The 21,673-nt window shown below is 40.3% G+C and overlaps 2 protein-coding genes across 2 annotated transcripts in view; both read left to right on the top strand.

Annotated features, from left to right (window-relative positions):
- The window catches only part of LOC134295898 (uncharacterized), an 8,376-nt gene extending 3,607 nt beyond the window's left edge, over positions 1 to 4,769 (top strand). Inside the window, exon 3 of the mRNA XM_062969388.1 lies at positions 4,633 to 4,769. Within this exon, the coding sequence (XP_062825458.1) occupies positions 4,633 to 4,650 (18 nt within the window). The 3' untranslated portion in view covers positions 4,651 to 4,769. The remainder of the gene's footprint in view (positions 1 to 4,632) is intronic.
- Positions 4,617 to 21,671, top strand: polr1e (RNA polymerase I subunit E). Its single transcript, XM_003223326.4, has 12 exons — positions 4,617 to 4,826; positions 6,779 to 6,882; positions 7,609 to 7,685; positions 9,389 to 9,474; positions 10,334 to 10,389; positions 10,938 to 11,082; positions 14,327 to 14,434; positions 15,626 to 15,722; positions 16,287 to 16,420; positions 19,019 to 19,100; positions 19,679 to 19,810; positions 21,193 to 21,671. Exons 1-12 carry the CDS (start codon positions 4,763 to 4,765, stop codon positions 21,338 to 21,340), a joined length of 1,233 nt encoding a protein of 410 aa, XP_003223374.1. The 5' UTR covers positions 4,617 to 4,762; the 3' UTR covers positions 21,341 to 21,671.
- The last annotated feature ends 2 nt before the right edge of the window (positions 21,672 to 21,673 follow it).

The raw sequence follows: 21,673 nt of genomic DNA on the forward strand, positions 1-21,673 counted from the left end.
GAAGCCACTCTTGTTGTGTTAACCACACCACTGCTGGGACCTCACTCTGTGAAGATTGTGTGTTGACCGGCTGTGCACCGACCTCCACACATTAAAAAAAAAACCACGCACAGGTGTCTTCCAAGAAAAATAAAAACAAACCAACAAAAGTCCCATGGTGATCAGTGAGTGGCAACGGGGGCAGGACTGTGAAATCTGGAAGCCCCTAGTCACAGACTGGCACATGGGCGGTGGATATGGACTCTGTCGTTCTACCTCAAGGTCTGAGGCAGTTGAGTAGTCCGGCAGCTGTATCCATGACTGAGCAGCCCTTTTTAGGATCCATTCTGCTCACCCCACATGGGGAAGGGGCTAGAAAAGGTGCCCTAAACATAGTCTGCCTCTCTTATCCCTGACTGGACTGCCGCATCCAGAGGGATTACCATTCTGCGGCCAAAAAAGAGAAATGAACTTTGGAACATGGAACGTACGGACACTGTTGGATAACACTGACAGCAAACACCCCGAACGCAGGACTGCTATCATTGCAAGGGAGCTGGGACGCTTTAACATCGACATAGCAGCCCTTCAGGAGACCCGGAGAGCAGGAGAGGGACAGCTGAAGGAAGAAAAAGGGGGTTACACCTTCTTCTGGAAGGGACTGCTTGAAGAAGAGCGAAGAATACACAGAGTTGGCTTTGCTATCAGAAATGACCTGGTGAAACACCTGACTGAAGCACCCACTGGCATTAACGAATGACTCTCAACCCTCCGAATTAACCTTGTCAAAAACCAACAGGCAACCATCATAAGTGCCTATGCACCAACAATAGATGCTGATGAAGACATCAAGGAAAATTTTTATTGTCAGCTGGACACCATCCTATCGGAGATACCTAAGGAGGACAAAATCATCCTCCTGGGGGACTTTAATGCAAGAGTTGGACGGGACTCCAACCTGTGGCCAGGGATCATAGGAAAAGATGGGGTCGGAAACAGCAACTCGAATGGCATCCTGCTTCTCACCAAATGCGGAGAGCACAACCTTGTCATCACCAACACGCTCTTCCGCCAGAAAAACAAGCTCAAGACATCATGGAAGCACCCCTGATCAAAGCATTGGCACCTCTTGGACTATGTAATTACACGTGCCAGAGACCGCCATGATGTGCTTCTCACAAGAGCCATGACAGGTGCCGATGACTACTGGACAGACCACAGGTTAATCTGATCCATGATGGCTATCACGATCGCCCCCAAACACAGACTCCGAGGAAGAAAAATAAGGCACAAAATGAACACCCAAGCCCTTCAGGAGCCCTCCAAATGAGCCTTTCTCCAAACAGCACTCAAGGATCATCTACCCATAGAACACCCCAAAAATGTTGAGGAACACTGGAACAAACTGAAGACCTCCATCATCACAGCCTGCGAAGAAACCATTGGATACCAAGCTAAGAAACATCAAGAATGGTTTGATGATAATGACAAAGAGATCCAACAGCTAACTGATAACAAAAGGAAAGCCTTCCAAACATGGCAGAGAGACACCCAACTGTGCTGCTAAGAAAAAGATATATGCCAGTGCAAAAGCTGAGGTCCAAAGAAAGACCAGAGAACTCAAGAACATCTGGTGGACAAAGAAGGCTGAAGAAATCCAACACTTTGCAGACACCCATGATGCTCAGGGATTTTTCAAAGCCACAAAGATCATCTACGGACCAAGAAACCATGGCATACAGCCTCTACGCTCATCAGATGGAACCAAAATTCTGAAGGACAAAACATCAATTGCACTACGTTGGAAAGAGCACTACCAGAACCTGCTGAATTGCAGCTCCAATGTGGCCGAAGAGGTTCTCTCACAAATCCCGCAACTGGGGATGAGCTTGCAGCACTGCCTAGTTTGGAAGAAGTCAGCAATGCCATCAGACAACAAAAAAACAACAAAGCCAGTGGACCTGATGGGATCCCTGCTGAAATCTTCAAAGAGGGTGGACCTAAGCTGATACAACAACTCCACCAGCTCATTGAAAAGGTGTGGGTGACCGAGAAAATCCCAGCAGACTTCAAGGATGCCACAATCATCACCCTTTTCAAGAAAGGGGATAAAACAGACTGCGGGAACTATTGCAGTATCTCCCTTCTAACCTCCGCTGGGAAAATTCTTGCAAGAATCCTTGCAAACCGCCTTCTCCCTGTTTCAGAAGAAACCCTCCCAGAATCCCAGAATGGCTTCCGCCCCTCCAGAGGAACAGTGGACATGATCTTCACTGCATGACAGCTGCAAGAAAAATGCAGGGAACAAAATCAAGCTCTGTACATGGCATTCATTGACCTTGCAAAGGCATTCGACACAGTGAATCGCCGCGCTCTCTGGACCATCCTCCAAAAAATCGGGTGTCCTGACAAATTTGTGAACATCCTTCAGCTCCTCCATGATGACATGATGGCAACAGTCTTGGACAGCAATGGCTCCCAAGTGACCTATTTAAGGTGGAATCGGCTGTCAAGCAGGGATGTGTTATTGCCCCCACCTTATTTTCCATCTTCATTGCTATGATACTTCACCTTGTTGATGGGAAGCTTCCCACCGGAGTGGAAATCATCTTTCGGACAGATGGCAAGCTATTTAACCTCAGCAGACTGAAAGCCAAAACCAAGGTCACCACAACATCTGTTATAGAACTCCAATATGCTGATGACAGCGTAGTCTGTGCGCATTCAGAAGAAGACCTACAAGCCACTCTAAACACCTTTGCAGAAGCATACAAGAAGCTCAGCCTCTCATTGAACATCGAAAAAACCAAAGCGCTCTTCCAATAGGCACCAGCCAATCCCTCTGCAATGCCAGGAATACAGCTTAATGGTGTAATATTAGAAAATGTTAACCATTTCCGCTACCTTGGCAGCCACCTCTCCACAAAAGTCAACATCGACACTGAAATACAACACCACCTGAGCTCTGCGAGTGCAGCATTTTTCCGCATGAAGCAGAGAGTGTTTGATGATTGGGACATCTGTAGAGATACCAAGGTACTCGTTTATAAAGCCATCGTCCTCCCAACCCTGCTATACGCCTGCGAAACGTGGACGGTCTACAGACGTCACACTCAACTCCTAGAGCGTTTCCATCAGCGTTGTCTCAGAAAAATCCTGCAAATCTCTTGGGAAGACAGGTGGACAAATGTCAACGTGCTGGAAGAAGCAAAGACCACCAGCATTGAAGCGATGCTTCTACGCCATCAACTCGCTGGACTGGCCACGTCCGAATGCCCGATCACCGTCTCCCAAAGCAGTTACTCTGCTACAAACTCAAGAACAGGAAACGTAATGTTGGTGGGCAGGAAAAGAGATTTAAAGATGGGCTTAAACCCAACCTTAAAAACTGTGGCATAGACACTGAGAACTGTGAAGCCCTGGCCCTTGAGCGCTCTAATTGGAGGTCAGCTGTGACCAGCAGTGCTGCGGAGTTCAAAGAAGCACAAATGGAGGGCTTAAGGGAGAAACGTGCCAAGAGGAAGTCACGTCAAGCCAACCCTGACCGGGACCGCCTTCCACCTGGAAACTGATGTCCTCACTGCGGGAGAACATGCAGATCAAGAATAGGTCTCTTCAGCCACCTAAGAACCCACCCCCAAGACCCCACAGATGAAAGACAATTATCCTCGAACTACGAGGGATCACCTAAGTAAGTAAGCAGTGCCTTTCATGTTCCTTGATTCGTGTTTGGGCAATGCTGCGTTTGATGGTCCCTATGTAGACATATCCACAGCTGCATGGTGTACGGTAGACTCCTGCAGAGTGGAATGTAGCATTTGTTGAATTTTTCTGGTGATGTTTGGATGGATGTTGAGGTGGTCCACCTCTCAGCTCTGCAGGAGTCTACCTCTGTATACCATTCAGTCTGCATAGGGACCACCAAACGCAACGACCAAACACGAATCAAGGAACATGAAATGCACTGAAGACTACTTCAACCAGAGAAGTCAGTCATAGCAGAACACCTGATGAACCAACCTGGACACAGCATATTACTTGAGAAAACAGAAATACTGGACCACTCTGACAACCACCATGTCAGACCACACAGAGAAGACACGGAAATCCACAAGCAGGTGGACAATTTCAACAGAAAGGAGAAAACAATAAAAATGAACAAAATCTGGCTACCCATATTTAAAAACTCTAAAATCAGGACAGTAAATAAAGAACAACACTCAAAAGACAAGGGAATTCCAGACAAGAGACAATGAGGGCCAGCTAACACCTCCCAACAAAGGATTACCTCTGGCAGTAAGCAGCAAGATCTTGAAGCTGAAAGGCTATTCAATGCTAATCAAGGTGACCAACTGAAACATTCACAGACAAGAGTTCTTTCTCCCACCCTAAATATTCCACAGATATATAAACCCCACTGGACTACATTCCAACAGACCTCACAACCTCTGAGGATGCGTGCCATAATGTGGGCGAAACGTTAGGAAATAATGCTTCTGGAACATGGCCATACAGCCCGGAAAACTCACAGCAATCCAGCCTAAGGGCTGTTTGCCCATGTCTGGTGTACACGCAGCCCCATTCCCATGTATATCAATGTAACTACAGTATAAGGAAAGGGCAATCGAGCCAGTTCCCCCTTCCTGCCTGTAGGTGGCGACAAAGGCTTAATGGATGGAGCCTGGCAGGCGGAAGGGGTTTGCTTCGGATCAAAGCCACTCCTCTTCCTGCAGCTGGACTCACGCGGGGTTGGGAGCCGTGGAAACGGAGGAAACTCTTGGCCATGGCCGCGGAGGCTCGGTGGTGCTACCGGGGGGACCCCCAGGAAGGACAGAGCGCCCCTCTCGGTAAGGGATCAGGGCCATAAAGGCTCCAGTGCTGATTCTTCCCTGGTTGGGTCTTGCCTTTTTACCCAGGGTTCCCTTGCAAAGGATCAAGCACGTGGCGGGATCATTGGAGGAAAGAAGCCCTGATCTCTGGGCCTGGGGTGCAGCCTGTCACCACTTTAGCTGACATGGCTCAATGCTATGGGATCATGAGAGTTGTAGCTTGACAAGGTCTGTACTTAGCCTTCTCTGTCCAACAGTGCTGGGGCCTCCACAAACTACAGCTTCCAGGATCCCATAGTATTGAGCCATGACAGTTCAAAAAGTGCCAAGCTGCATTCATTCTACTGTACTGTAGATCAGGCATGGGCAAACTTTGGCTCTCCAGGTGTTTTGGACTTCAACTCCCAAACACTGACTGTTAGGAATTGCGAGAATTGAAGTCCAAAACACCTGGAGGACAAAAGTTTGCCCATGCCTGTAGATGCACCATGAGAAAGTTCAGTAGATGTCATTTTTTTTCTCTCTAAAAAGTGCCAGATATCTCTCCTCCCCCCCCCCCCAAAATTGGGGGAAAATGAGTTATAGTTGGCAACACATTGTTGTCTAGGAACAGACTATTATGTACAGCTCAAGACTTATCAAAACTTATAAAATCACTTCAGGACAGGACTTGGCAAACAACATTTTTAATACTGTAGCAAAAAGAATGCATATCATCAAAACTTTATTTTGTATTATTCCTGTACAATTCGTTCAGATGGATTTGGTACCTTTTGGAAAGAAGCTCCACATATATGTTCCAAGATTGAAGCCAGTTTAAGACAGATTAAAATGGACAAGTGAGGAAATGAAAGTTAGCTCTACAAGGGAGCTCTAAAACGTGGTTTAATATAACCCTGAGGTATAAAAAGATACTCTTTATCGGGTGTTCTTTGGTATTGGCTGACACTTAGCCCCACTTGATTTCAGTCCATTTAAGGATGCATTACATTGTGGAATTAATGCAGTTCATTTTTGAAATAGCAACCTTCCCAAGCCTCCTCTATTTAATGTTTTGTCTGTTTTATAATGTGTCGGTTTATTTTCTGAAGTGTATGTCTTCTTTGGTTTGCAGTTTTCTTAACTCTATGTACTTGAAGCAGTGGGAGGGACTGCAAACCATGTGACTGGTTCAGTGACTGTTTAGAATGCTGTTTATGACAGTTGAGGAATGACAGTTGAGGCTTGAGTCTGTTTGAGTACAGAAACCTGTGTGTTAGGAGTTAGAAGACAGTTGAGGCTTGAGTCTGTTTGAGTACAGAAGCCTGTGTTAGGAGTTAGGCTTGAGTCCCTTGGGAGTAGATTGTTATGAAAGAGAGCTGTACAGTAGTATAGTTTTGAAAAGACTGATAAAGACTATAAGTTAAAAATACAAACTGAAACGTTTTAAATTTTAAACTGACAAGAGATTTACCTGTATATTTAAATGTATGAAGTTATGAATAAAACAAACACATTATTTTTTAAAAGTCTATTTGAGTTTTTGTTTGCTGAGACCATCAAATAGAAACAAGATATTTATGTGCCTAGTGATATTCCTTTACCCAATAAACTAAAGGAACACCTCTGAAACTCTGAAACCAATAGATTATTAACCTAACAGGTTATAATACCCATTAGGTTGTGATCCTCACAGGTCATAATCCAATAGTCCAATAGTTCAGCATCACTTTTAACTGCCATGCTCAGTGGTGTGGAATCCTGAGCATTGTAGTTTTGCAAGGTTTTCAGCCTTCTCTGCCAAAAAGTGCTGGGGCCTCACCAAACCACAACTCCATAACATTGAGCCAAGGCAATTAAAGGGGCATCAAACTGCATTCATTCTTGTACATAGATGCCATCAAAAGGTTTAAGCATGACAAAGCATTTATATAGGCTAAAATGCTTGGTGTAACAATTTTTCTTATCTTAATTTTCTCTCTTGCACACAGTTCAGTTCACAAATGGCAAACTGAAGAGTTCTGAAAATATGGCTTTCAACCTGTACAGAAATAAAGACACCACAAACCCAAGAAAGAAGCAGAAAGTAACTTTGGTTAGTACATTTGGAATAGAGCAAGCTTGCCTTGTTAATTGACTGATAACTGGTGAACGGGAAATGTATTTATTTGCTTATTTACTTGGCTATCCCTCCTGTTTTCATTTACTAAACTTATGAGAGAATTACACAAAGCTCAAATGATTTTATCAGCAGATTTTGAAGTTTTGTTACAGAGCAATTTTGTCCATGTCTCTTCAGAGATAAGAAACAGTGGTCAGTGATATTTATGCCAACTAGATTGTAGCCTTCACTTTTAAGAACTCAATGGCATATTTAAGATTCACAGATATGGCCTTACCTGTTATATATTCTGATGACAGGATGTTCTTCCTCTTCCTGATGCTTATCTTAAAGACACAGAAAGTGTGCCCATCATGGAATCTGGGAACATTTTAAAAAAGAAATTTGCTTATTCACTCTCCATGTCTGGAAAATGAATTAAAAGAAATAGCATGTATAGACATACAATTCCCATTGTATTATTTCCTTATATGTTTTTCATCAACTGCAGAGAGAAAAGGAGAAGAAGAGAAATAGAAAGACATCGTGTGGCTGTTTGACCCAAAGATCCCACTTTATTTCAGGGTACTTTAAAAAGAAGCTAGTGAATTCCCATTTTGTGGTGGAAAAAAAACCTTGAGCCTTTGGAGTATTTACTTTAGTTTTAAAACTTATTTTTATCGCAAAACAATCATTAATCTTTTTCTTTTTCTTTTTTAGAATGCAGAAACAGAGAGGCTTTCTTATGTAGGAAATAATTTTGGTGCAGGAGCCCTGAAGTGCAATACTCTATGCAGGTATAATATATAGATATGTCTGTTTGTACATCAGAAATAGATGTAATCTCATGTTTACTTTAATTAGAATATCTGCATTAAAGCTAATCCTAAACTTACAATCAGGAATTGATTTGGGATAGCTATTTTTCTGTGGAGTTAAAGAGAGAGAGTTATGTGCCGTATGGAAACAAATGAGAAAGTATTTCTTAAAGGCAAGTGGGCTATGAAAGCAGGTGTTTGTTGTAAATCAGCCAGAGGCTAATGGTTTAACTGAGGAATTAGAGAGGATTGTGGGCTTTCCTGTGGCACAAAGTGATGGGCATTCGGGTCTGGGAAATGATGTTTCTCTTTGTGAGAAAACTGGCCTCAAGGCTAGGCTGAGGAGTCAATAGAAGTATCAATAGAAGAAAAGAAATTGAGTGAAGAGCTGAGTTATAAGGAGGTTTCACAGGAGAAACCACCTGTAGCTACGGAGATCAACAAAAGTCTCAGTTTACAAATCGGAGCCGAAAATAGAGTATGCCGGGCTGAGAGATTACGTGGGAAAGTTGGGGAGAAAATTCACAGGAGACATAATTTCTTCATGAGTGCCTATTAAACAACAAGTTGTTTCCTTTAAGGGCAGTTCAGGCAATGCTGTGTTAGAGTGAGAAGCTAAGCCTGAGTTCTCTTGTTCTTGATTCAAGTCAAACCTTGGTTTTGGATTTTAATATACTGGAAGTTTTCTATGTTCCTGTTCATGTATTTCTCTTCAAGTTTTTACTAGTTATACCTTCTTGCTTGTGGACTTATGCTGTACCTGGGATTGCTGGCTGATCCTTTGGAACTTTATGAGACAATTGGATTATTGTTTAGTTATCACCTGTTGCTAAACCTTTTTGGATTATATATCTGCTTTTCTTATTCCTGCTTTTTTATATGCTTTTTATGTGTTTTACAATAAATTGTTTGAATATATTCCTGGACTCTTGCGTGGTGTGGTGGTCAGAGGTTTTTCCAGGCCTGTAGTGCAACCGTGTTTGAGCATGATATCACAGAGTGCTACAAATCTATCTTCAATAGTTTGTGTTATAGCTGTTCACGTTTTGTGTTAGGACAATTGTTTATAACCTTAACTGGATTCATAGGGAACAGTTTAAAATAACTATTGTCAACCCTCCACATTTGCTGGTGATAGAGGCTCAAGAACCCATAACTCTAGCTTGCCTATTTTTCCCAAAAAAGGGGGCTTATGGGCAATTCTTAGTTGGAGCCCCGGTGGTGCAGTGGGTTAAACCTTTGTGCTGGAAGGACTGGTGGCTTCAAGTTTGGGTTGCTGACCTGAAGGTTGCTGAATCGAATCCAACCCAGGGAGAGCGCGGATGAGCTCCCTCTATTAGCTCCAGCTCCATGTGGGGACATGAGAGAAGCCTCCCACAAAGATGGTAAAAACATCAAAAACAGCCAAGTATCCCCTGGGCAACATTCTCAAGTCGCTCCTGACATGAAAAAAAGTTGAAACTACCATGTGAATCGTAATATCCATTACTGCATGACCTAAAATAATATAAAGCCATTACAATAACAACCACAAATGTCTTAAAATAAGATCAGCCATCAATGCCACCAATGGCAAAACAATAGACTGCTAATTAACTAAACTAGCAAAAGAGAAACTAACCTAGGTTCTCAATAGCATTTGAAAAGGACTTATTTTCAGTTTGAACTTTCTCTCCGATTAGATACTATGTTGGTGTGTTAGACAAGGATTCTGGACAACTGGAAGTCTACAATGCAGAGTTATTCAATATGCAGCCATTGGTTTCAGGTGGGTTAGTCGGGTCCCCCTGGGGGAGAAGAGCGGTATATAAAATAAATAAATAAATGGTGTTTCTTCATTTACTATGGCAGAATTGTTGGCTTGGTACATGATCAGCATAATGTCATAAATGTAGTGCTTGGATTTTCTCTCACACTCTCTGATGTGGTTGAATTTCCCTCTTTCGTATTGATAAAACCTTCCAGGAGATAAAATTATTGCCTGTCGGGAGAAGGCTATTCTGGAGTCTTTCTCTCTCATATCCTAGGTTTCTAAATGCACATTGTTCTTGATATGGAGGCGTGTGATCTCTGAAGTGATACATTTTGGAGGGATCCTTATTGTATGCTGATACTACAGCTCTTCATTATAGAGGAGAATACAATTACTGCAGTACATAATCTCCACCTACACCACTGTGTTTGGTTTCCCCCCCTCTAATATTTATCCTAAGGACCAGCTTAACCAATGCATATGGCTCAATTTTTCTAAAATAATGACTTTTCCAAATGCAGATGAGAAATGGGTGATTGTAAATATGTAAAGTATCCTGTGCTAACTTCCCTGACATGCTAACATTCTCAGAGATTTTTATGTTAAGCTACAGAAAAATATTTTTGAAATGCAGTCCCCAAACTTACCATCAGAAATGGTAATTGTTCCAGGATATAGTGATATGCATTTTTGGAAAGAAAGAGTAAAATGTTCACAGAATTTCGTTGTCAGTATAATAAAGAGAGCCTATGGTTAAGCCAGATAAGAGGGCTAACATTTTCATTGCTTATCTTGTTATATGAACTCTCATTTGGGTCATAAATAAATAAGATTGTTTTAGGGATTATTGTATTCTCTTCTTCTTTTTTATTAGATAATGTAGAAGATGACGACCTATCAGAATATTTGAATAAGTCCTACAGAGAGAAGGTACAACTTTGAAAACAACTGTTAGGCAATTATTGCTGTAAAATTGCATTAGCTGATGCTTTGGTTGTTATGTATTGATATCAGTTTGAACTGTAAATCTGAGAGGGGATTTACAGTGACCCATAACTCAGCTACAAAATCCTTAGTCGACATCCTTATATTATAGCAGCAGAATTTTAATATTGATCTTAGCAATATATCCCACTGGAGGTCAGTGTTATGAACACTGCATTCTCATCAATTACTCTTTTAATTCCTAATGTGATTTGTTGACAATATCTCTGGTTGATTGAACAATGTTGTGAAAAAATTAGTTAACTGTTAGCAGATGAGTCGAATGGAACAGGGAATAGAATTTGTGATTTGTTTCGCTAACTGATACTTGGAAATCTTCTAAGAACGTCAGTAGGTTTATATTATTGGTCCCTTGTGTTCTTTATTATTACTCCCCTTATTTTTGTTTTACCTCAAAAAGGAATGCATCCATGTGCAGGCAGCCTTTTGGCCTACTGCAGCAGTTTCTTGAAAAGCTCTTGATACTTTGGCAGGTTGATCTCTGCATCGAAGCCTTTGGAACCTCCAAACAAAAGAGAGCTCTGAATTCTCGGAGGATGAATGCAGTTGGCAAGGAGGTGCTGAATATGGCAGTGATCAAAGCAGCAGAAGATGTTATCGAGACAAAGGGCACGGATGGTAAGAAAGGAGATCTGTGAGAACAGCAGGTGCAGAACAGCATGCTTGTCTAATAAGTCCCACAAGCCTTTCTTAATTTAAAAAAAAAAAAAACATTTTGCTTTTCGCTTTCTGTGGAAGCAGGCTGTTTGTAACATGCTTGAATCTGAATATATCAATACATTGGAAAATCAGGTTGCCGTTGGGTGTTCTGAACTATCCAGAACTGTAAAAGTTGTAAAAAGAGCAACGTAATACTGAAAACTCCTCAGTTTTCTCAGTGAGGTAAATCTGTCCTACTTGTTTGCTTCCATATGTTTCCCTTCCATTTGGCCCCTTCACCATTTTCGTTTCCTCTTTTTCTGTGACCTCATCCTTTTGCAAGTACTAAAACAGAGCTTTTAAAACTTTTTCTAGTTGCGCCCCTTTTCTGCCAAATAAATTTTTATGTGGCCCCAGGTTTATAGATATATAAAATAGGTATAAAAATGAAACATTTATTGATAATAGAGCAGCATTTGCAAGGCTTGCTAAACAGGCTGATGATCCTTTTTTTTGTAGAGTACAACTGAAGCATTTTCTGCAGAGTCCACTATAAACACTGCATGTTTATAGTGTAAATGGGTGATGTTCAGAAAGCTTTGTGTAAATGGGTGATGTTCAGAAATCTTTTACTGTTGCCAAATTTTTTGTGACCCCAACATTGAGCTAAGGGAGTCCGGACCCAAAGTTTAAGAATCAGTGCTCTAAGAGATACTTGAGACTGTAATCATGAAATCTATTTTTTTAATGTCAGTGTCACACATTATCCTGCCTTCTTTGTCTGCTCCTTCTGCATCCCAAGCTGTTTCAGTTTCCACCTGACACTGCTGTAAATCCGTAATGCCAGTTACCACTGTAATCCAATGATGGGCTGGAGGGTTAGGTCCGTTGTGACCTAACCTTATGCAGTGCATGACCACACTCCTAATGATTACCTGGTCAAAATGTTGCTTAGAGCTTCCAGATGTTACTATGGTTAAGGCCCAGCTTTACATCGAGGTAATAAAGGCAGGTCAGGGAAGAAAGTCCACTTTGGGACCATTTAGGAGCTCACAGAATCTTAACCTTGGGGAACATGAAATCCTCCCTCAATGCTCTTTTTTCCCTACTTGCATTCCCAGCATTGAGAACATGAGACTTAATAGCTGGTACTTCAAGAGCTGGTCAAGTCCTGAATATACTTTGTTCCTTGGTTTGCTCTCCTCGCTTTGCCTTGGTCAAGTGTAGATAAACAGTATATATATTTTTTACATCCTACCACATGTAAATTGCTGATGGGGGCTTTGCATGCTAATTTCTTGTTACCTCTCTCTGTCCCCTTCTACACTGCCATTAAAATCCAGATTATCTGTTTTGAACTGGATTATATGGTGGTTTAGACTCATATAATCCAGTTCAAAGCAGATAATGTGGATTATCTACTTTGATAATCTGGATTATATGGCAGTGTAGAAAGGTCTGAAGTTTGTATAATTAACATAACTTGTGGCCCTCCAGAGGTGGTTGGGCTGCAACTCCCATTAGCCTTAAGCAGTAAAGGGGTTTGTGAAGGATGATGTGAGTTGTAGTCTTCCCGATATTGAGTGGGCCACCATCTGACTTAGTGGATAGCAGGAAAGCATCCCCCATAGGGCTAGGATGCCCTTTCTGGATATAATGGGGACAGAGTGGCTGCTGATGTCCCACTATTTGATGTTTAACACCATCACTTTGGGACAAGGAGATACATAGGCGATATTCTCTCTCTCAGTTTTTAGGAAAATCCCGAAATACTGCTTTCTTCCAATCAGCTCTTGAATCTTTGCCTTCATTTTATAGCCATTTCCTCTTTTGGTATTATTTTATATCAGTGGTTCTTAACCTGTGGGTCCTCAGAAGTTTTGGCCTCCAACTCCCAGAAATCCTAACAGCTGGTAAACTGGCTGGGATTTCTAGGAGTTGTAGACCAAAACACCTGGGGACCCACGGGTTGAGAACCACTGTTTTATATGTTGATTTATTTATTCATCATCTCAGAAGTGAATTGAGAATACAGTTATAATGTATAAAAACAGACAAAGTTAAAAAAAACTTGGCATTACAGTAGAGTCTCACTTATCCAAGCTAAACGGGCCAGCAGAAGCTTGGATAAGCAAATATCTTGAATAATAAGGAGGGATTAAGGAAAAACCTATTAAACATCAAATTAGGTTATGGTTTTACAAATTAAGCACCAAAACATCATGTTATACAACAAATTTGACAGAAAAAGTAGTTCAATAAGCAGTAATGTTATGTTGTAATTACTGTATTTACGAATTTAGCACCAAAATATCATGATATATTGAAAACATTGACTACAAAAATGCCTTGGATAATCCAGAAGCTTGGATAAGCGAGGCTTGGATAAGTGAGACTCTACTGTATATTAAATTTCCTTTGAAGCTGGCCACTTTCAGTGCATCTGGTGTAGCTATAAAAAGGTCCTCCATTGTCCATGTGGCAGGGCTCAGCCTGCATTGTAGTAAATGGTCTGTGGTTTGCTCTTCACACTTGCATGATGTGAACTTCACTTTGTAGTCCCATTTCTTAAGATTGGCTCTGCATCTCATGGTACCAGAGCACAATCTGTTCAGCGCCTTCCAAGTCACCCAGTCTTCTGTGTGTCCAGGAGAGTTTCTCATCTGGTATCAGCCACTGATTGATGTTCTGGGTTTTAACCTGCCACTTTTGGACTCTCACTTGCTGAGGTATTCCTGCGAGTATCTCTTTAGATCTTAGGAAGCTCTTTCTTGTTTTAAGGCATTGGCATGCTGGCTCATATCCGAACAGAGGATGGGCCGGAGATGTCAATGCTTTGGTCCTTTCATTGCTAGCTGCTACTTCCTGGCAGATGTCAGGTGGTGCAATACTGGCTAAACAATATAATTTCTCCAGTGGTGTAGGTTGTAGAAACCCCATGGTAATGCGGCATGTCTCATTAACGACTACATCCACTGTTTTAATCTGGTGAGATGTATTCCACACTGGGAATGCGTATTCAGATCAGTTTATATGCTGATAGGATTTATATTTGATTTTTGTTGTGTTTTAATTGGTCCTAGTTATTATATGAAGCCATGTGAGGAAAGGCACTTGGATAGATAACTTATAGTCTTAAATCCATCAAATAAATAATCATAAGCTCTAATAACTAACCATATTCTTTCCCTTCTCACAAGTTATTTTCCATTTGTTTTCCTAGCTGTGGTCAATGATGCAGCAGAAAGTACGAAATCAGATACCTCCTTGGCCCTTCCTCCATTCCATGAAGATGCAGAGAAAGTGGAAGATGTCTACAAGTTTGAGGACAGTATCTTTTATAAGCAAAATAAATGTTATTTTATTTTTGTGTGCCCGGAACTTAATGTCAAAGAATAAGAATGGGTTTCAATTTAACAGAGTAGGTGAAACAAAGGAGAAGGTTAGTGGTGAATATAGAATAGATTCATGCAGCTGTGTTAGGATTCTGAGATGAAAGCATAGCAGACAGGTATATTGACTAAAGATGTATGCACTTCTGAAGTTGAAAATTGGCTGATTTCTGGAGGAAAAAAACCAATTTTGTTTCTTCCAGTTGTGTTTTTGCTTACCTAATGGGGGGCGGGTTGTGTCAAGTTAAAAGGCGCAAGATCTGCTTAGTTCCCTCAAAAGCTATCTACCAGGGAGTCCCCTCCCTTTGTTTCATAATATGTACTATCATCATGGTTATTGGCAGTGATTGCATATCTGAAACAAATCTCTTCTTTCCTAAATGTGTGTTGTCTTTTGGAAAGCATGACTTTCTAAATCTAGCTAAATTACCCAGCCATTATACAAACTAATATTCTACCTCCTGGATCTTCTGTCTTAAGGCGCTTCCACACAGCCATATAACCCAAAATATCAAGGCAGAAAATCCTAAAATATCTGCTTTGAACTGGAATATATGGCAATGTGGACTCAGATATCCCAGTTCAAAGCAGATTTTGTGGGATTTTCTGCCTTGATATTCTGGGTTATATGGCTTTGTGGAGGGGCCCTTGATGGCATGCCTTAGCTGAAAACAGGTATTTCAGGAACAAGGACTAGATTCTGATTGAAAAGGCTCCAAGCTTATGAAATATTGGAATTAGCCTATATGATCTGCATTGCTCTGGCTAGGAAACAGAAGGACTAAAAAAGCATTATCAGTGCATTTGACCCTGTTTCTCATGGATTTAGATAAGTACGATTTGCTAAAGGCATTTTCTTGCTTGCATGGAGAAATTAATTTCTCCACAAATTAATGTGAGACCTTTGGCCAGTAGAATGTTTTGTGCAGGTCTAATTGAAGTCAAAGGCTCTAGGTGCTCTCAAAAGGTGGTAAGCCCTGGCCTCTCTGCCAATCTATCACATTTAATGATACCTGATTTTTGCCTGCCTTGTGATTTTCTACCCAAGGAAGACAAGGAATAAAGCCTTTGTCAACCAGGAAGAAAAACGTTGAAAGTTGATAATGTTTTTATTCCTAACATACCTTCAGTTATTTCACCTGCTGAATATGAGGCACTCCAGGCTCCAGCTGCTGCATTCATGAACATCACCACGAAAGATATCGTTAAAATGACAGAAGAGAAAAGGTGAGTGCGCTAAATGTGTTGCGGGAACCACAAATACGTGCATTATTTGAAACCAAGGTTTTAACTCAGTGGTGTCAAACTTGTGGCCCATCAGGTGTTTTGGACTTTAGCTCCCAGAATTCCTGGTCATTGGGCAAGCTGGCTAGGGCTTCTGGGAGTTGGAGGCCAAAACATCTGGAAGGCCACAAGTTTGATGCCTCTTGTTTAACTGCCAAGGTGACTCTTGCTAGCTATGAGCAAAACAGGAACTGACTCACCTTTGTTATTTAGTTTATCCTCAGTTGATTTTTGGTTGCTAATAAGTTATATTGAGTGTATTTTATTTCATGTTTCGTCTTGATTGTTGTTTGCCTGTTTTTGGCATTGAATGTTTGCCATTTTTGTTATACTTTGGAAACCACCCTGAGTCCCTTTGGGAAGAGAGGGTGGGTTATAAATAAAGTGTTGTTGTTGTTGTTGTTATGTCCCTTGATCACTCCACCCATCAGTCAATGATTTATGCCATATGAACAAGTCTTCAGAGATCACTTTAGGCCTAATGACTGTCTTATCTGTCTTGTTTAGCTACTGCTTCTTTGTTCTGAATGAACTTAAGTCCATGCCTATGGATGAGAAGAAGCGTGACCACAAAGCCCGGTGTCTCTGGTTCCTAGATGCTCTTGTCAAGCTGAGCTCACAACGAATGGTGAAAAAGAAAAGTAAGGGTTGTTTTTGTCTTTGCTTTCGATCCAGGATCATGTAAACTGCCACCTGAAAGACGTATTCAGTTAGCCTGTAATCACTTGCTTTTGATACTTTGAGGAGCTTACCTCATCCCAGTGACTACAGGAAATATAAAACCTCTCTAGGTCTCAAGCTTGGTAGTGTTGTTTACAGACTGTTTTCATTGACTGGCAGTTGGCAAAATGCTACTTTTTCTTATTGCCTTTTTTTACATATGCTTTGCAACAGAGCTTCCCAAAATGTGTGTCCCAGCACATTCCTGTGTTGGCTGCAGTGTGGAGGTGTGTCATGTGAACATAATGAGAATCCACTTCGTCTATATGAAATAAGAAATAAATCATATATTTAAAAAAATACAAATGAAAGGTTTTCATGATATATGTTGTGTCCACATACATTTTGTTATTACAGTTTATGTATGTGTCTATATCTCTTATAAGGAATTGGTTTAATCTCTGGTTTGCTACTAAAATTAAATTACTGTGTTGCAAAACAATGCATGTCTAAAAAAGGTGCATTGGCAGCATTAAATGTTTGCAAAGCTCTGCTTTAAGATATCTGATCAATACAGGTTGAGCCTCCTTTGTATGGAATTCCAAGATCCAAAATTGATCACATTAATGGCTAATATAGTGACATTCTTGTTTTTTGATAGTTCAGTGTGCCCAGGAACATTCTTTCCCACACAGAATTAATATTAATTGTTTATAAAATTACCCTCAGGCTATATGTATAAGATATATCGGAAACATAAATGGATTTCATGTTTAGGCTTGGGTCCCATCTCCAAGATATCTCATTATGTACATATAGGCAAATGCAAGTATTCCAAAATCCAAACGACTTCTGGTCCTCAGCCTTTCGGATAAGGCATACTCAGTCAGTTCACTCACTAGTGTTCTGTTCATCCTGTGGACTTACATGTGTCTGATCAGGAACCATGGTGGCACAATGGGCTAAACCCTTGTGCCAGCTGAACTGCTGACCTGAAGGTTGGGTTCGAATCCGTGAGATGGGGTGAGCTCCCATGTGTCAGCTCTAGTTTGCAGGGACATGAGAGAAGCCTCCTAGTAACATGTCCGGTTGTCATCTAGCAAGCCTTTCTGTCTACAGCCAATTCTCTCACACCAGAAGTGACCTGCAGTATGTTCTCAAGTCGCTTCTGACACGATTTTAAAAAATGTGTGTGATAGTGGTTGGGAGCATATGACCTTCCCATACAGTAGAGTCTCGCTTATCCAACTTCCGTTTATCCAGCATTCTGTATTATCCAACACAGTCTACCTTTTACTATTTAATGTTTTGTAGTCAATGTTTTCAATACATTGCGATGTTTTGGTGATAAAATTCATAAATACAGTAATTACTACATAACGTCACTGTGTATTGAACTCCTTTTTCTGTCAGTTTGTTGTCAAATACAATGTTTTGGTGCTTAATTTGTAAAATCATAACTTAATTTGATGTTTAATAGGCTTTTCCTTAATCCCTCCTTATTATCCAACATTTTCGCTTATCCAACATTCTGCCGGCCCGTTTATGTTGGATAAGCAAGACTGTACTTGCTGACCTTTCAATTCCCTTCACCCCTTGCCAACATATGATCAGTAAAACTAAATTATTGTGTTGCAAAATGATGCATGTAAAAAAGTATGTCGTTCAACATGTCATTCAACATGAAATGTTGGGCAAACTCTGCCTTATAGTGTTAAGAGTGTATTTTTTAAAAATTGAATTAATGCAAAGGATATGAATATCTATTTTGAAATGGAGTGCAAGTATAACAAATGTTTATATTGCTTTTAAAAGATGGCAATTCAAATGCCTTCAAGGTCTTTCAGACTTATATTGATCCTAAGATAACCCAATAAAGGTTTTTCTTGACATCATTACAACTAGACATAATTGACCTTATAGTGTACTTCTAAAAATTAGTTATTTTTTTCTGATGAAAAGGATCCTCACACTGAGGTTTTGAGAAAGAGTTCCCCTGAAAGTATTAACATCTTAGCTAAATTTAAAGACCAAGAAAGGGAAAGAAAACTTGTTTTCTCCAACTCCCCTTTTTTTTCCAGCATTCTTATTTGGCTGGTTGGATTTGTCTCCCTGGTTTGTGGCTCATAGATTAAGTTCACGACATATTGCCAGAACATACAAACCAAACCATAGAGAGTTAACAAGTATTGTATTTCACTAATTCTAAGATACCATCTACCGTATTTATTATTTATTTTATTTACAGTATTTATATTCTGCTCTTCTCACCCTGAAGGGGACTCAGGCCAGATCACAGAACATACATATGTGTCAAACATCCAGTGCTGTTTATACACTGACAAGACAGACAATCCTGTTTTTAGAGTTGTTTGTATAGGGGGAAAGTGTGTCTCAGCACCAAAGTAATGTAATTTAGTTTTGGGGCTCTCTTAATATTACCCCTGGAAATATTAATCTTCAGCTACTGTAATAAAAAGTAAAGTCCAACACTCTTTCCATATCTTTTTGCAGGTTTTGCACTAGTGTTTGGGTCCAAGTGTTTGTGGGAAACTAACCTAAAATATTTCCTGTTTTAGATGGCTTTAGCCCCGACTGTCCAGGCATCATCAGCAACAAGATTGTGAAAACTTTCACAGCTCTGACCTATAGCAATGGCAGGTAAAACTTGTTATATTGATTTCAAATGTTGCAAAATTTCTAAATCAGGATTTTGGGTTGCTTTGTTTTCATCAGCCAGCCCAGGCAGAAATGGAGGGTTTCACGGGAAAATGACTTAAATAATGGGTGAAAATTGCCATCTTTATTGGCAATACATTTATTAAATGATTCTTTTTGGGTACTTATATTTATCCCTAGAACATGGGAAGAACTACTCAATAAACATTATTATTTACAGTAATGTAAGAAATGTAACCATTTAGTGTTTTCTATTTCTAGATTAAAGTGGGAAAACTCTTTCGATGTTCCCAACTGTTTGTAAAGGATTATTGGTATCAGTCTAAACATTTCCAGGGAACCAGAAGTTGTCCTTTCCTATTCTAGATTCTACCTAAACATTAGGAAGAACTTCCCAACAGTAAGACCTGTTTGACAGTGGAATAGCTGTCTGGGAATATGGTGGAGTCTCCTCTCTTGAAGGTTTTTAAACAGAGGGATGCTTTGATTGTGCTTTACCTGCATGGCAGAATGGGGTTGGACTGGATGTATAGCTTCTAACATTTTTTCTTGTCTTTTAGGCTACAGAATCAAATTTCTGCTTCCATGAAAGTTAAAATAGCAGCATATGTCATTGCCCTTGCTTTACATATTAACGACTTTGAAACAGACTTGACAATCTTACAGCGGGATCTGAAATTGCGGGATAACAGGTGAGAATAAATTCCTTGACTGTCCTCATAATCTATTTCTGTATTAACCCCTTAATTAATCTGACCCTAGTAGAGTTCCTTCTAAAGCTTGAAGGCTTCCATTTCCACCTTATTGGAAACGTACACTAAGAAGTGAAATACACTAATAATTTGATGAAAATCCTTCTTATAAAAATCCGACTACTTATTTCAGCTTGCATTAGGTGGTACTTTTTTTGTATTGTGGTAACATACGTTAAGAGAAAAGTCTCCTCTGTCTTTGGAGACTTTCCATTCAAGTTCAGGACTATACGCAAACTCTCTGCACACACCATTACCATTAGATCTTAGGCCTTTTATTATTATTATTCTCTATCAGTGGTTCTCGACCTGTGGGTCCCCAGATGTTTTGGTCTACAACTCCCAGAAATCCCAGCCAGTTTACCAGCTGTTAGGATTTCTGGGAGTTCAAGACCAAAACATCTGGGGAGCCACTGTAATAATTAGACAACACACTAAAATTACATTTTAACTCAATGATTATAACACAACAGCCTATCAGCAATGGTGCACTGGAGCCTTTGCAAGAAGTATGGGCTACCCTGCAGTAGTATTAGTAGTAGTAGTAGTAGTAGTAGTAATAATAATAATAATAATAATAATAATAATAAGGCGGCTTAAAATCTAATGGTACTGTAAAAGAGACCCAATGACGTTATTAGAGTTCTGGTGTTCCTATAGAATGGGAGAAGTCTCCAAATTAGATTTTTAAAAAACCCAAAACCGAATTATCTGATGAAAGAATATGCAGAAAGGGCTTGTTCCTCTGATCAAGCTCTCCAATTTCAAAGGAAAGTGACAACAGAGAAGCCAGAAGTAGCACTCACTTTGTGCCCTTTCTTAGTTTTCAACGTGTCCTTAAAAGTGTTGATTAAAATTAAAACATGTTGGATTTGGGAAAGATGCAAATGTGAGTAGATCAATAGGTACCGCTCCGGTGGGAAGGTAATGGCATTCCATGCAATCACAGAGGCCACATGACCTTGAAGGTGTCTACGGACAATACTGGCTCTTCGGCTTAGAAATGGAGATGAGCACAAACTCCCAGAGTCAGACACGACTAGACTTAATGTCAGGGGAAAACCTTTACCTAAACCTACCAGTACTGTGGAATACTAAGTTATAGGCACAAATGTTTATTCAGAAAGATGCCAGATGTAATAACAAAGCACATTACATCACATCAATAAAAATATAGGCTATTTCCAAGGAGCTATTAATTACTAATATACATTTTTAAATGATTTTATGAGAGCAAAGGGCAAAGCTTGTGATGAAGAATAGACTGATAGGCATAAATGTTAGCATAACTGATTGTATATATATATTTTTGTCTGTGACAGGATTGTTGATATTGCCAAAGCGATGAGGCTGAAATTGACCAAAAGCAAAAGCCTCTCTGGACTAGATGAGCACAGACTTGGAATTCTCTCTTTGCCCTTACCTGTGTACAAGGTGACGGCAGGCCGGCGGACACGCAAGATGCACTAGACGGCTTCTCAAGTATTTGAAGACTTCTCCATGTTGCACCATTTTTTTCAAGGAAAGCATTGGTGATTCTTGCCATCGCCTAGTTTTTCTTTTTCCCAACTGATGTTGACCTTTTAAAAAATTATTTTAACTTTTTGTAGTCAAGAGTTGTGTGGCCTAACTTCTTGGGTTGGTCTGGACCCCAATGAACACAATGGAACAATTGGATGTTTTCCTTTCTCCCACAGAGTGAGGAACTTTGCTTCCCTCCAGTGGTTGGGACTAACCACCAAGAGATGTTAAGGATATCTCTTAAGGGTGGATTAATGTATTAAAACAACTACAAATGTTACT

Source organism: Anolis carolinensis, chromosome 2, assembly GCF_035594765.1.
Source record: "Anolis carolinensis isolate JA03-04 chromosome 2, rAnoCar3.1.pri, whole genome shotgun sequence".
Lineage (NCBI taxonomy): Eukaryota > Metazoa > Chordata > Lepidosauria > Squamata > Dactyloidae > Anolis > Anolis carolinensis.